At 40.5% G+C, this 15,269-nt stretch overlaps 1 protein-coding gene across 1 annotated transcript; it reads right to left on the reverse strand.

Moving 5' to 3' along the window:
* Positions 1-2,991: 2,991 nt before the first annotated feature.
* On the reverse strand, positions 2,992-14,192 carry hhex (hematopoietically expressed homeobox). Its single transcript, NM_204089.1, is given in 4 exon segments — positions 2,992-4,439; positions 7,003-7,053; positions 8,362-8,540; positions 13,787-14,192. Coding segments are annotated over 4 exon segments (825 nt in total). The 5' UTR covers positions 14,154-14,192; the 3' UTR covers positions 2,992-4,211.
* Between the last annotated feature and the right edge of the window lie 1,077 nt (positions 14,193-15,269).

A 15,269-nucleotide genomic window follows, 5' to 3' on the forward strand; every position in this document is an offset into this window, starting at 1 on the left:
ATCTGATAATACAGTACCTGTCCCAGATGTGGGCCTCCCAAAGCCAATTTCCTCCTTATAATATGGGCTTGCCCTGTGATAGTATCCGTTTGGGATATTGTCATGATTTTTATGGAGTACTTTTTATTTCTAAATTACACTGTTTACATAGCAAATAATTCACTCTACCATTTATTATGTTATTTTTAAACCAACAAAGCGTTTTTTTTGTCTTCTTAATGTCCAACTCTACTGCCCTAAAGACGAAATCATACATTTTCTGGAAATGGTCATGGGAGAGACAAAATTGATTAATGTCAGAGCTAAAATAAACAAATAAAGGATTTCAAGAATTATTTTTTTTAAAAATTAGTGGGAGTATTAATAAATACAGCTGTATTTCACAATGTTTTCAGAAACAGATATTAACTTCTTGATGAGAGCAGTGTGCGACTAGCCCACTGGGACAGTCAAGGTGGGGCCCCTATCCAGGTGGGCTCTTCATGTAGCTTTATAGGTTGCCATACACAGGCAGATTTCAGCTGTCAATTCAGATCCTTCAGATCGATTTAGCAGCTTATCTGCCCTTGAATGAGCACCCCCAATAGCGCCTATACTCACCATTTTATTTCCATCCCAGGGTTATAGCCCGATACCGCCCACCCTTAAGTGTATGGCCACCTCAAGCACCATTATTGGGCCCTGCTCTGCAGATGGAAAAATAAAATTCATTTAAGGTGTGCTGAAGGAGCCAAGGACACTTCTCATATACGAGTTTACTGTGACCCAATAGCCTCCAACAAGCCCAATAAGGGTGAAGACACACAACTAGTAGCAGTTATTTGCCATGGCTACAAAAATAGACAATGCTGATCATTTACTGATAATTGTCTGTACGTGTGTTTTAGCAGAGGAAATTTTCAGTATTGTCTATGGCAGGGTATTTTCTGGTGTTCTGTATCTATGACAAGTAGCTGCTACTAAGTAGCAAGCGCGTATTCGCCCTAAATAGTGACTGATTATGGCATCTTGCTGCAGCCCCTCTGGCATTTGTTAGAATCTACAGATTGCCAATCCAGGCCTGATGGTGTGGTCCTGGGTTTGATTACAGCCAGAAAGAGACAAGAGGGCCTCTGCACTTACCCGTTATCAATATATATAGGACATTTAGACATTCTGTGCATTAAGCTAACAAGAAATATAAAGTTTATACAGGAGCAGTGGCCAGCTCCATGTTGTTGCTCCCACCCTTTCCAGCTGCAGTCAGGTGATCCCAGTGGGCCAATAAAAGGGCAACAATTTAGGAGTTTTAACCATTAAAGCATGCAAGTTGCATGTAAAACTCAGTCTCTGTGTAACCAGGGTCGGACTGGGCCGCCGGGACACCAGGAAAAAACCCTGTGGGGCCCTGTGGCCCAGACCCGACCCTTGCCCTCACACGGTGGGAGGACGTCGGGCGGGGCCTCTGCGGGGGGTAAGGGAGGCTTAGTGGGGGCCCCTGTGGGGGGTTAGGGGGTGCAGCAGGGGCCCCTAGAGAGTGCAGGGGACACAGCCGCCGGGGGCACCTGCAGGGTCCCTGGGTCAGCAGCCCCGGTGGGCCCTGCACCCCCCCAGTCCGACCCTGTGTGTAACGTTTATAATAAAGCAGCACATTTTCTTAAAGAAGCAGAAGAAAGTGAGTGTAGGACTTGCCAGACCAGGGATGACTTGAATATATTGCAATATATGGACAAACTGTCCCTCTTTTGTTTAAAGGGGAGGGCATTTCTTAGTAGCTCAATGCACAAAGTGCCTTAATGAATGTGTTTACAGCCTTAATGCACCCTTGCCTAATAGTTTGAAATTTTATGGTGAGCACAACTTTCATTTTTTTTATTATTGCCAGGGCACTATCTTCATGTTCAGTTTGACCATAGAGTGTGTGAATGTGACAGAGACCTTAGAGTGTAAGCTCCACTGGCGCAGGGACTGATGTGATTATGCATAATCTCTGCAAAGTGATCAGGGCCGGATTTCTACTTGGGGCGCCCCAAGGCCGCCCCCATTCGGCACCCCCCCCCCCGCCGCCGCCGCGAATGCGCATGCGCGAACAAGCCCCCCCGCCGTGACCGCTAATGCGCATGCGCAAGTGCTTAACGTAGACCTCCCATACGGAGCAGTGGGGAGATGTCCCCATTGCTCCGTATGGGAGCAAAATGTTAAAATTTGCTTGCGGCGGGGCGGCATGCCGCCCCTGTGTATGTGCCGCCCTAGACCCGGGCCTTTGTGGCCTCGCCACAAATCCGGGCCTGAAAGTGATGCGGAATGTCTATGCTATTTAAATAAAGGATAATAAACTGGGGTCCCAATCCCTTTTGTTCCAGGCTGAGAAGGGCAGTGAATGTCAATGTGTCCAGATTGGCAGGCTAGCAGCTGGTGGGTTCTTATGTAGATCTGTGGTGGGGCACATAGTGCCCCAGTCTGACATGGGGGTCTGGATGAGGGTGCCCCTTTATTATTAAGTAATAAACATACAATTGTGCCTGTACATTTCCAACTGCTAATAATACCTTGCCCCATGCACAATCACCATTTTCCTGTGGGGTGGGGTGGCTACTAAAGCAGCATGAAGTGTTTTTTTTAAGTTCTATTTCTAATCTTATTGTGTTGAAACAGATTCTCAGAACTGAAGTCATTTCATGGAACACAGATAACCTCTATTAACTACAGAGGGGTCACTGACTGGTGGTTTTTGGATGTTAAAAAATAATCATGATCCTTAAAAATCAATATAACAAAGTGTGAGTCACATTTACTTTTAGCAATCCCCTTATCTCCTGTTCTGCATTCATTGTTTGCTGAAACCAGAATATGACACCGACTTCTCTCTCTTTTTTTTTTTTTAACTGCGTTTCAAATTTATTTTCTAATATTTTGGTTAGATTTATTTTTTGTCCCTTCAAAGTTTATATCAGAGTAAAAAAAAAGATTAAATGTCATAAAATGTTCTAAAATGATGGATGAAGACCCTTGTGTGTATCCATTTTTTTCTTTTATTCCACTGTTTTTTTAAGACACAAAATTAAATATGTTTTTTGCTTGGATGATGAAAATATATTTACAAGACATATAAACAACCTGAGGTATAACAACAACACACGCATTATACAAAAAGAACAATGTATATATTACATATTCACAATAAAAAAATCATATAATAACATTTGATTTGAGATCTCCCTTTGTAAAAAAAAAAATCATTATTTGGCAATTTTCTCAATGCACTTGGGATTTACAAAAAGAATTATGTACAAATATGTAAAATTTTAATTATTGCTAAATTAAGCTTCTTTTAATATTTATTTTTCCATTCCAAATAGACCCAACAATATAGTTATGTAAGCCTAAAGTCATTTATAGACAATGGAGCAATAAGGGAATATGAATTGTACCCCATAAAAGGGCTGTCCATATGGTCCACGTGAAATGGGTTGCCTGTTTGCGACCTCATTGGCTGTGCACCCTCCATGATTGACAGTTTGCTTGTGTACATAGGGGAAATTCCCAAGCCACTCAAACAATAGGCCTGGCCACCCCAACCTGAGATGCACTGGAATTTATACACAAAACTTCCTTCATTTTTGAGTGTCAATAAAATCTGAGCTTTCTTACACAATGAGATTCCTGATCTACCTGTATAAAAAAGGCACTTGGGGAATATTAGTGGTATTGTGCAATTAGGCAAAATATTACAGTAACACCGTTTATGATAAATACACAATCTGAAATAGAACTTTGACCATGATCAAACTAAACCTTGATATACACTGATAAAATGTCCTTTCCATCCCCTTAACTCAGTGGTTCCCAAACTGTGCCACTGTGGGATAGAAGCTTGCCAGTTAGGGTGAGAATTAGAGAGGATGCCTATTTGCTCTCCTAAATACACCTGAAAGGTCAATAAAGAATGAAATTTGAGGAGAATGCCTACTTGCTCTCCTAGATACCTCCAACTTGAAGGTTAATTAGGATAAGATTTGGGATAAAAATGTATTTTCTGCTCTGACTGGTACACCGCTGCTTTCCTTGTTATGAGCTGAGGGGGCCCTGAACAAAGGTTGGAACTCCAGTGGGGGCTTGAACTGAGAAAGTCCGACAGCCACTGGCTTAACCCAAGTCAGGCTACCAGGGAGCTAGGTCCAGCTTCTGTTAAAGTGCAAGCTGAAGAGAGGTCCATTCTTACTGAGCAGCAGTTAATGTGCACAGTTGTAAAATCCTTTGTCTCCTTCAATGTCCACCTCCTGGTCGGAATCATCGGACACCTCTGAATCCAGAGTCTCTTGGGAGGTGGGCGATGAGGTGGGTTCATCCAAGGAGGACTCTCTGCTCTTCTGCTCAGCACTCAAACACCTCTCCTGACTCTCTTCGCAGATATTCTCTAGACTTTCAGTTTCGTCTTTCTTATTTCCCTGTGGGTTTTCCTAAAATAGAAAAGTCAGTTAACAGTTTTGAATGAACTGTACAATCAGTACTAGAAACCCAATAAGCTGTTCACTCATCTGTTGCATTGCCGGTCAGATGACACATTGATGTTACAAAAACACAGGTTTTCATGTTTACGCCCACAAGGCACAACATTTTCTTCCTTTTAGAACAATACAGTTTATCTTCAGCACTGTTTTTCCCATTTGGCCCTGTTAGTATGTTTTTAATACAATTACCTATCCCCTCACAGGAAAAGGGGGTTATAATATTCAAGGAATAGTCTAATTTTTTTGTTATTTTTTAAAAAAATTTTTAGTTTGTTTGTTTGTTTCCCTGCATTCAGACTTGGCATTTAAACTGCTAAGGACTAAATTACCTTGGCACCCACACAACAGTTTTGAAGTCAATATGAAAGAGTTATAAAGACCAAATTAAAATGTGCTTGGAATACATAATACATTATTATTATTATTATTATTATTATTATTATTATTATTATGCACCCCATCCCCAGTATTTAACAAGAAGGGTATCACAGGAAAGCATGGAACTCAGTTCCGCTGCAATTAGTCGCTGTGATTGTATTTTTAAAAATCGCTGAAACTAATTGCCCCATCTGTCTTCACCCTTAAAGAACAATAGGTTCTGTATTTTCTTTGCACAACCCCAAAAATAATGTACATATATATTTAAATAGTGCTATGTGCATACCTCCCCCTCAACATTAAAGATAAAGTGCTGTGGGCTAATCAATGACTTACCCTAATAAACAAAATGAACCTATTGCCAGCCAGCTAGAAGGAGCAGCTACTAATCTAACTGAGATATTAGTTTTATAAAATACAAAATGTATTTAGAATTGTCTCTATTGGTTTTTACTGAAGTACTCAAAGGCTTTGCTAGCCTTTTAAATCCACTTATTTGTAAATGTAATTGCCATTGATTGCACTGTTTGTGCCTTTCTGCTATGACTCTTGCAACAATTTAGCAGAAGTCACTTCTGCTCCATTGTTTCAGGAGTCAGAATTAGCAGTGCCAAGAATTACATTTACAAGTACCTTTAAAACCACAGACATTTTTCAAGAAATGTATAAGGGATAGTTGTTTAGAAGTTTATTGTCTTTCATTATCCAAAATAAAACGTGTTTGGGTGGATTTCCCTTTTAATTGTATGGACTGTTTTGCAACATCAGTAACATTCTTTAAATTCTACTGCCTGGCTGCACAGGAAAACGTTAGCTACAGTGCTCAGTTCCTATACCACACCCATTGTAATGTCACCAGAGTTTGCCACTGAGTTCTTCTCAGTTAACAGCAGCAGCAAATAGTTATGACCATTAGGGGTGCTGTTGTTATGGCAGTCTTACATCTCAGCAGCTCCCTCTTATATGTAGAGATGTATAGATAATACCAAAACCTAGTTCTACAGATATGGGATCTATTACATGGAAAGCCCTCGGATTTCCAGATAAAGATGTTGTCCATAATTCAGATCAACCAAAGTATGAAATAAGGATAGAGTGGGCACAAAACAAGCCCAAGATATTTCAAAATGATGATATATTTATGTGGATTATTGAAATCTTCTGGTGGCCTAATTATAAGTGTGACTGCTATCTTAGATCATCTGTAGTTAAAAAATGAATTATTAGTGTTCACTTTTGTAATTCCTTTTTAGACACAACAACAGAAACATTGGCTCTAATTAGTTAATAACACTAATAATTTTCAATATTAAATATTAACACCAAAGAGTAAGTTTTTATTTCCAAGGTTTCTGTGAGATTTATAGGTGGGAAGTGTCACAGGGTGGAACGAATCAAGCCCTATGCCCCCTACTACAACACAAACATCATACTAAGAATAACATAAGGATTTCAAGGCACACCAAAATATATACACTGATTATATCTATATAGATAATAGCCAATTAGTCATATAGATTGACAGACAGACAGACACATAGATTTTCCCAAATGTAATAACATTTTCCCATTTAAGGTGCTACCAGTCTGTCCTTTCTGCACTAAAATTCAATTACCCCATGACCAGGCTCAATGTAAATGACATTTGTACACATCGCTAAATCCCCCAGGTAATGTGATTTAGTCTAGACAAATCATTAGGCAGTAATATAAGGCAAAGGGGTGTGAAATAAGGGGACTCTTTGTGCTGAAATATGAGTTGTTGTTAGTATGTGTGTTGTATAATGAGGAGGATTAAATACAGGTACAGCTCTCCCAAAGTGGCTTTATCAGCGCTCTGGTAATGAGCTAAAGGCCATATGGGCCGGCACCGTGTACCTTACAATTAGCGCAGTGTTGCGGCAGTTGATGTGCGACTGACTCGCTCGTAGCTCGACCTCTCCCCATGCTTTTAGCGTTAGTGCTGCCTGAGCAGTTCCCCCCCGGATTCCTGACTATTTGCCTTTCTAATCAAGGTGAAGAGTTTACACAGGCACCCAAATGACTTTGGCACACAAGCCGGAATAGGTGATCACATTAAGAGATAAGTTGATTAAAATCGCTGCCTTTATAGAAAATGAATGTTTTTAGATACCTGCTTGAGACGCCTCCATTTGGCTCTTCTGTTCTGGAACCAGGTTTTGACCTGCACAGAAATAGAAAGAGATTGGTTACAGCAGCGCAACATCGCATCGAATCGGCTACCCAGCTCCATTTATAGCAACCATATGGAACAGATCGAAAATCATAATTATATTGGGGAGGCTGTAGGAGAAATGCATGTACATCAGCTGAACCTGATCAGGCAGTTCCCTTGTTCCAATTCAATGTTGTACGGAAAATATTATTTTGTGTTGATACAATATTAGAAGAAACACAAATGGTTCTGGGCAACTTTTGTATCATTATTATCATATAACTGTGACAATTACTGAGGAAGAACCACTGTGTATTTAACCATAAAATAAAGTATGTACAGAATAATGCGTCAGATTCACAATCAGCAGATATTCGGTGAGATAGGGAGATAATAGATAGATGATTGTAGATAGATGATAGATAGATCTATTTGGAGATAATTAGTAATATAGATGAGTGAAATAATAGAATAATAGGCAATATATAATGGCTGGATAAATACTGAAAAGAGATTAGCTGACAAACAAAAATATAGATGATAGATTCATACACTGTTTCACTGAGAAATTGAATAGATGATAGATAGATAGATAGATTGATAGATAGATAGATGATAGATAGATAGATAGATAGATAGATAGATAGATAGATAGATAAAAGATAGATAGCAGGCATATGCGTTGGAATGATGGGAATATATAAAGTATTAGAAATATAGTATAATGTATAAAGTAAATATGCATTATTTATAAAGCTAGCTAGATACATAGATAAAATATGATAGATTGATGATAGACAGGTAACAGGATGCACACATGAATTATTTAAAGAAAAAAAATATAAGGATATATAGGAATGGATAAATATACACATATATGATAGATAACAAGCTAGCTAAATAAATAGATATAATAGGATAAATAGATAACAGACTAGACAGATGGTGAATTCAAAAGTATATGGATTAATATGAATGGATGAAGATACATAGATAGATAGAGATAGATAGATTAATAGAAAGATCTATTTGGAGATAATCTATTTGAAGATAATTAGTAATAAAGATGAGTGAAATAATAGGCAATAATTATATAACGGCTGGATAAATACTGAGAAGAGATTAGCTGACAAACAGAAATATAGATGTTAGATTCATACACTGTTTCACTGAGAAACTGGCAGATGTATAAAATGCAAGCCACAGTACATACATAATTAAAATCAAATTGTTTTTTTAAAAATCTGGAATATTCACCCCTTTCCCTTATTCGGCAGATATAATCCCCTATTTCCCCAGTGCTGGGGGGCTCTGTACCTGTCTCTCGCTGAGCTGAAGCATTTTAGCCAGGCGTTTCCTTTCCGGGGGCGATAAATATTTTTGTGTCTCAAACTTTTTCTCTAATTCGATGGTCTGATCGTTTGAAAACCGCACTTGGCCGCCTTTCCGCTTGTGAAGAGGCCTCTGGATGAAGGGGCTCCATAGCAAGGGTTTGCCTGCACAATACACAACAAATACGCACTTTGCTGAAAAGGGTAATGCAATTGGTAACGAGTGTTTAATAAGTAATAAAGTAATCACATAGATAAGTAACTGTTTGTGTCAATGTGTTTGTAAACTGGTTACCTCCTTGGGAAAATTGTGCTTTATTATAGCACTTATATTTGCCCATTTGTGTCTGTAAGTTACCCTCCCATATAGATTGTAAGCTCTACGGGGCAGGGACCTCCATCCTCTTGTGTCTTTGACTTTTAACTTATTGCAACTGTATCTTGTATTTGTGTTTATTATAATACTTTGTATTTATTGTAATACTTTGTATTTATCTATTATTATCTTAATACCCCGTTTGTATTAATGTATTCTACTGTACAGCGCTGTGTACATAAGTAGCGCTTTATAAATAAAGATATACATACATACATACATACATATTACCCTAATGTAATGTTGGGGCTGGAAACCCCAAAACAGAATTGAACCCAAGGACACAAACTGGAATGCTCTATATGTCAAGCAACTTGGAAATATAACTTTATTTCATTTAGTTCTGTTGTTTTTTTTAAAGTGATTTATAAATGCAGCTGCTATTAAAACCAGTATCTGCCTGTCCCTTTTTGCCCTGGTGCTTCTGACTTCTGAAACAATGTAGCAGACCCCTACAGTTTAACAAAACTGCAAAGAAGCAGCATGCAAGGCTGACTTCTGCTGCACTATTTTAGGAGACAGAATCAACTGTGCACCAGAAAAGAGACGGAAAAATATTGCTTTCGATTGCAATTGCATTTATAAATAATGCTAAAACCACTGAACACGTATATTGTACAATGAAATAAACTGATATTATATTTATTTATAAGGTTAGAGAGAAATGCAGAAGGCTATAGAGAGCAGGCAGTGCCTGTTAGTGGTTAATGGCAGATAATAGGCAGTTTCCCCCATGGTGTTGCTGATAGGGTGTAAATCTTTAGCCTGTTTCTCACCTCCCTGATTTTACTGCGCTCAGAGGAGCAGTCCCATCCTCCCCTAGGTCTATGGCCACATTTCCGCCAATGTGTTTCCTGTGGGTCTATCAAACACACACACACCGGCTTCCTTCTGCTCTGTACAGTAACAAATACCCCAAGTACAGTAGATTCGTGTCTGCCCGGTACAAATAATTCAATGGCGCTGTAATGATCATTATGTTTCATACCTGCTCTAAAAGCTCCCAACTGTGAACAGTTGAGAGCGAAAGTTCTAAAAATAAACTGATTCTCATATACAATTAACTCTGTCAATCCTGATGCATTTATACACAAATTCGATTATTCCTAGTGAAATCTTACTAAATGTATAAAAACTTTCTTCTCATACAAAGTAGCTGTGAAATAAACACGGTATCTATCCTATAAAATGTATCGCTTTCTGTGCCATGTCAGCAAACTTACTGCAACTTAGTGATACGAATTTGATATATATCATTTATCAAAATATATAGTTTTACATAGGCTTGATTAAATCGTTAAACGAAAATATTGAAGTCTAAGAGCAAAACGCGTTTGTATAATTCTATCAGTGGGATACGATTGTTCCTATTTGTTAGGTTGTTTTTCGTTATTACTACTCAGGGGGTATCAGATAACAGCGTATAGTCCTCACTAGTTATTACAATGAGCGATCAGTATCTCCCACTAGATGCTATCTAAACCCCCAGCTTTGCATTTTTGCGGTCTGTGCCTTACAACAGGAGAGTTGCTCAAGACAATCGTTTGCGTCAGTTGGAGCTGAGCAAGAAAAGCAGCCGTAGAAAAAAAAAAAAAGAAAATAGGAAGCAGCAAGTTATTTTAGCCGCTGTAGCAGTCTCATCCCACACAGAGGAAATGAACAATATCACAAAAACGGATCCTGGCTATCAGAAGCCGAGTGTTTCCTGAATTTGTCTGTATTGAGGATGTCGATAATATAATCAGCATCGCGCACGATTCCCGAGGAAGAGGCAGCCAGGAAAGCATTTAACAGCTTCTGAGAGCAGATTTACTCCTATCGAGAAGTCAAGGTTTCCTGTATGAACGGAAAGGGCCCGGGCCAGATTCGCGCTAATCAGCCCAACTGCAGCTCTGTCCTGCGCAAAGTGATCGCTGCGTATTTATCACCAGGCGATATTCTTTTGTTTTGCGTTTTAAGTGTTTTCTTCTTTTTTTTCAAGGGAATTACTTACGCATTTCTGGTTCAGTTACTGGTGACTGTGACCTCAGTCAGGCAATATAGTTCAGGGGAATTCTCCCCCCCAGTTCTTGTCAAACTACTAGTCTCACCTTTCCCTGTAGCCGATGGCTGATGAGTATAAATCAGTCATTGTACAACACAATCTATAGGACTAGGCAGTTAGAAAGTGCTTGCTGGGCCCTTCAGTGCCCATTGTGACCTCGCACAGTCTGTGGGTCATGGAACCCCAACCTGTTATCCCTGGATTGTGAACTTGCAACTGATTTCACCTCTTGTTGGTGGTGAACTACAATCCCAAGAAATGCTGTGAATTGAAACCCACTTATTGTACAGCGCTGAGGAATATGTTGGCGCTTTATAAATAAATGATAATAAAAATAATAATAATTATAGTTTAACGCCATCAGAAGGGGAATATGTAGAACTTACCAAGCCTGCGCTTATTATTTCTCTAACACTACCCAAGCCTAGATACTTGCAGAAATACTGTGCCTACAATGTGTTTATAAAAACTACGACAGGCATTGCCTAATGCAATATCGCAGCGATCAAGTGAATTCATTCCATTGCAACAGGATTCTCTGATTGGGAACCCTAGCGCTATCAGCTGTCAATTTCACTATGAACTTGTACCAGCATTACTATTTATATATTGCAGCTAGATTATTAGCGCCCATGCCCACCATACATGGCTATTACCAGTCAGTCCCACAATGTACGGCCATTACCAGTCAGTCCCACCATGAATGGCCATTACCAGTCAGTCCCACAATGTACGGCCATTACCAGTCAGTCCCACCATGAATGGCCATTACCAGTCAGTCCCACCATGCATGGCTATTACCAGTCAGTCCCACCATGCATGGCTATTACCAGTCAGTCCCACCATGAATGGCCATTACCAGTCAGTCCCACCATGCATGGCTATTACCAGTCAGCCCCACCATGAATGGCTATTACCAGTCAGTCCCACCATGCATGGCCATTACCAGTCAGTCCCACAATGTATGGCCATTACCAGTCATTCCCACCATGAATGGCCATTACCAGTCATTCCCACCATGCATGGCCATTACCAGTCAGTCTCACAATGTATGGCCATTACCAGTCAGTCCCACCATGAATGGCCATTACCAGTCATTCCCACCATGCATGGCTATTATCAGTCCCACCATGCATAGCCATTACCAGTTCTTCCCACCATGCATGGCTATTACTATTTAGCCCCACCATGCATGGCTATTACTATTTAGCCCCACCATGCTTCATTATTACTATTAAGTCTCATAATGCATGACTATTACCAGTCAGTCCCACCATGCATGACTATTACTATTTATTCCCACCACGCATGACTATTACTATTTATTCCCACCATGCATGACTATTACTAGTCAGTCCCAGCATACATGACTCTTACTATTAAGTCCCACCATGTGTGACTATTACTATTAAGTCCCATAATGCATGGCTATTACTATTTAGCCCCACCATGCATGGCTATTACTATTTAGCCCCATAATGCATGGCTATTACCAGTCAGTCCCACCATGCATGACTATTAATATTAATTCCCACCATGCATGACTATTACTATTAATTCCCACCATGCATTACTATTAATTCCCACCATGCATGACTATTACTATTAATTCCCACCATGCATTACTATTAATTCCCACCATGCATGACTATTACTATTAATTCCCACCATGCATTACTATTAATTCCCACCATGCATGACTATTACTATTAATTCCCACCATGCATGACTATTACTTTTTATTCCCACCATGCATTACTATTAATTCCCACCATGCATTACTATTAATTCCCACCATGCATGACTATTACTATTTATTCCCACCATGCATGACTATTACTATTAATTCCCACCATGCATGACTATTACTTTTTATTCCCACCATGCATTACTATTAATTCCCACCATGCATGACTATTACTATTTATTCCCACCATGCATGACTATTACTATTAATTCCCACCATGCATGACTATTACTTTTTATTCCCACCATGCATTACTATTAATTCCCACCATGCATGACTATTACTATTTATTCCCACCATGCATGACTATTACCAGTCAGTCCCACAATAAATATGTTGCAACCAATATGACTTTACTTCTGCAATAAGCAAATAAGCAGATCCCTCCCTGTTACTTGTTCACAGTTGACTTGCCCTGTGTTGCACTCATGCATCCCTTTAAGTTTTAGAGACTGTAACCTGCAACAGTTGCTAAATCTGTCACATTTCTCTCCGTTTTTCTAAGGAAATAGTGTGAGTGAGCAGAGGGCTTACAGAGAAGGAGATTACATCAGCCTTGTTAGCATTAAGGGAAGGCTTCTGGTACAGAGAGTTGCACTGACACTGCTGCTGTGGTTTCGCTGTGACTTCCAAGCCAGCTACAAATCACTTTAGCCACAGAGATTTCAATTCCTCGCAATCGATAACAAAAAGTGATTCCCCTGACTCCTTGCTGGTTATGCCACACAGGGATTTTGCGTCTTTATAAATAATCGCTGGTGCCCCATAGTAAGTAAAGAGACTTATTCCTGTGCCCAGTTGCCTTGTGTGGAATAAGCGTTAAAGCGAAGCTCCGCCAAAAAGTGTTTGTATAAGGAAAGGAAATGCCATTCTAAGTATCAAACCGCTTAATAAATGGAATCGTATTTGAAATCGGCGTTTTAGGCTCTATTTTAGGTTCTCTGAATGTGACTATTGACACAATGTAGCAGAAGTGAGTTTCCCCCCCAGGTTTGTTAATCAGCTGTTTTCTGCTACATTGTTTAGGAGTCAGAAGCCAGCGGTGCAGTCATATAAACAACCAGACAGATCATTTCAATTACATTTATAACGAAAAAATAAAACATTAAAACCATTGATAATTTGCACTTACAGCATAGTTAGAATAACAGGACCCACTGACAGAGAGGGGTCTCTCCCATACAACTGGCAGTTAGTTGTTACAGCGCTAAATCTCTGTAAATAGGCACCAATGTGTTACTTACCCAGGGAGTCGTGCCGGATGAGGGCATGGGTGTACTCGCTGACCGGCCTGGAGAAGGGGTACAGAGGGTTGGCATAGGTGCTGGCTCCATAGGAAGCTGCCAGGGCTGCCCCGGGGTGGGTGAAGGCAGGGTGAATGGGAGTAGGCTCATAGATGGGAGTCCTGTAGGTAGCCACCAGGCTGGTGAAGGAAGAGTTGGGCGATGGCAGGGTTGGGGTGGGTAAGGCTGGGGTCCCATTAGAGGCGCTGCTCCTTCCCAGGATATCATCAATGTAGAAGGGAGTTGGGTGCACTGGCTGCAGAGGGGTGGGTGCGTACAGGGGGACACTGAGCCCCAGGGCTGAGGAGCTGGGGTGCTGGTACTGCATGGCTATTCTCTCTCTCCCACACTCGGATCCTGCTGTAATCCACCAGTATATGGGATCTGCCTGACACTGGGGCCACACTCCTCTTAAATGGCCCCTGGCGCGTCCGTACGGAGAGGTGACATGAACACAGCCTAGGCAGCACCTTCCATAGGTTTCTATTGGCAGGGGGAGGGCCCCATGTGGGCTCTAGCCACTTCCTGCTCTGTCACATTCTGCATCCGATTGGCTGAGAGGGGAAACCACACCCCCCGACAAGCCCCAGTACAAGTACATTCCCCAGGGCGCCAATCAACAATCTCTAAATTGATCTGCGGGAGAAATGAGAGATCGGAATCAACATAAGCGCTGTGGCACCGAGCGGCCATTGGCTGGGCATGCACATAGGCACCGTGCTACAGGCAACGCACTCTATGCACAGGGGCGCTACAGTAATACATACTGGCATCAATCTGTATGTACATGGGCTCTACAGTAATACATACTGGCATCAATCTGTATGTACATGGGCTCTACAGTAATACATACTGGCATCAATCTGTATGTACATGGGCTCTACAGTAATACATACTGGCATCAGTCTGTATGTACATGGGCTCTACAGTAATACACACTGGCATCAGTCTGTATGTACATGGGCTCTACAGTAATACATATGGCATCAGTCTGTATGTACATGGGCTCTACAGTAATACACACTGGCATCAGTCTGTATGTACAGGGGCTCTACAGTAATACATACTGGCATCAATCTGTATGTACATGGGCTCTACATTAATACATACTGGCATCAATCTGTATGTACATGGGCTCTACAGTAATACATACTGGCATCAATCTGTATGTACATGGGCTCTACAGTAATACATACTGGCATCAATCTGTATGTACATGGGCTCTACATTAATACATACTGGCATCAATCTGTATGTACATGGGCTCTACATTAATACACACTGGCATCAATCTGTATGTACATGGGCTCTACAGTAATACACACTGGCATCAATCTGTATGTACAGGGGCTCTACAGTAATACATACTGGCATCAATCTGTATGTACAGGGGCTCTACAGTAATACATACTGGCATCAATCTGTATGTACAGGGGCTCTACAG

Source organism: Xenopus tropicalis, chromosome 7, assembly GCF_000004195.4.
Source record: "Xenopus tropicalis strain Nigerian chromosome 7, UCB_Xtro_10.0, whole genome shotgun sequence".
Classification (NCBI taxonomy): Eukaryota; Metazoa; Chordata; class Amphibia; order Anura; family Pipidae; genus Xenopus; species Xenopus tropicalis.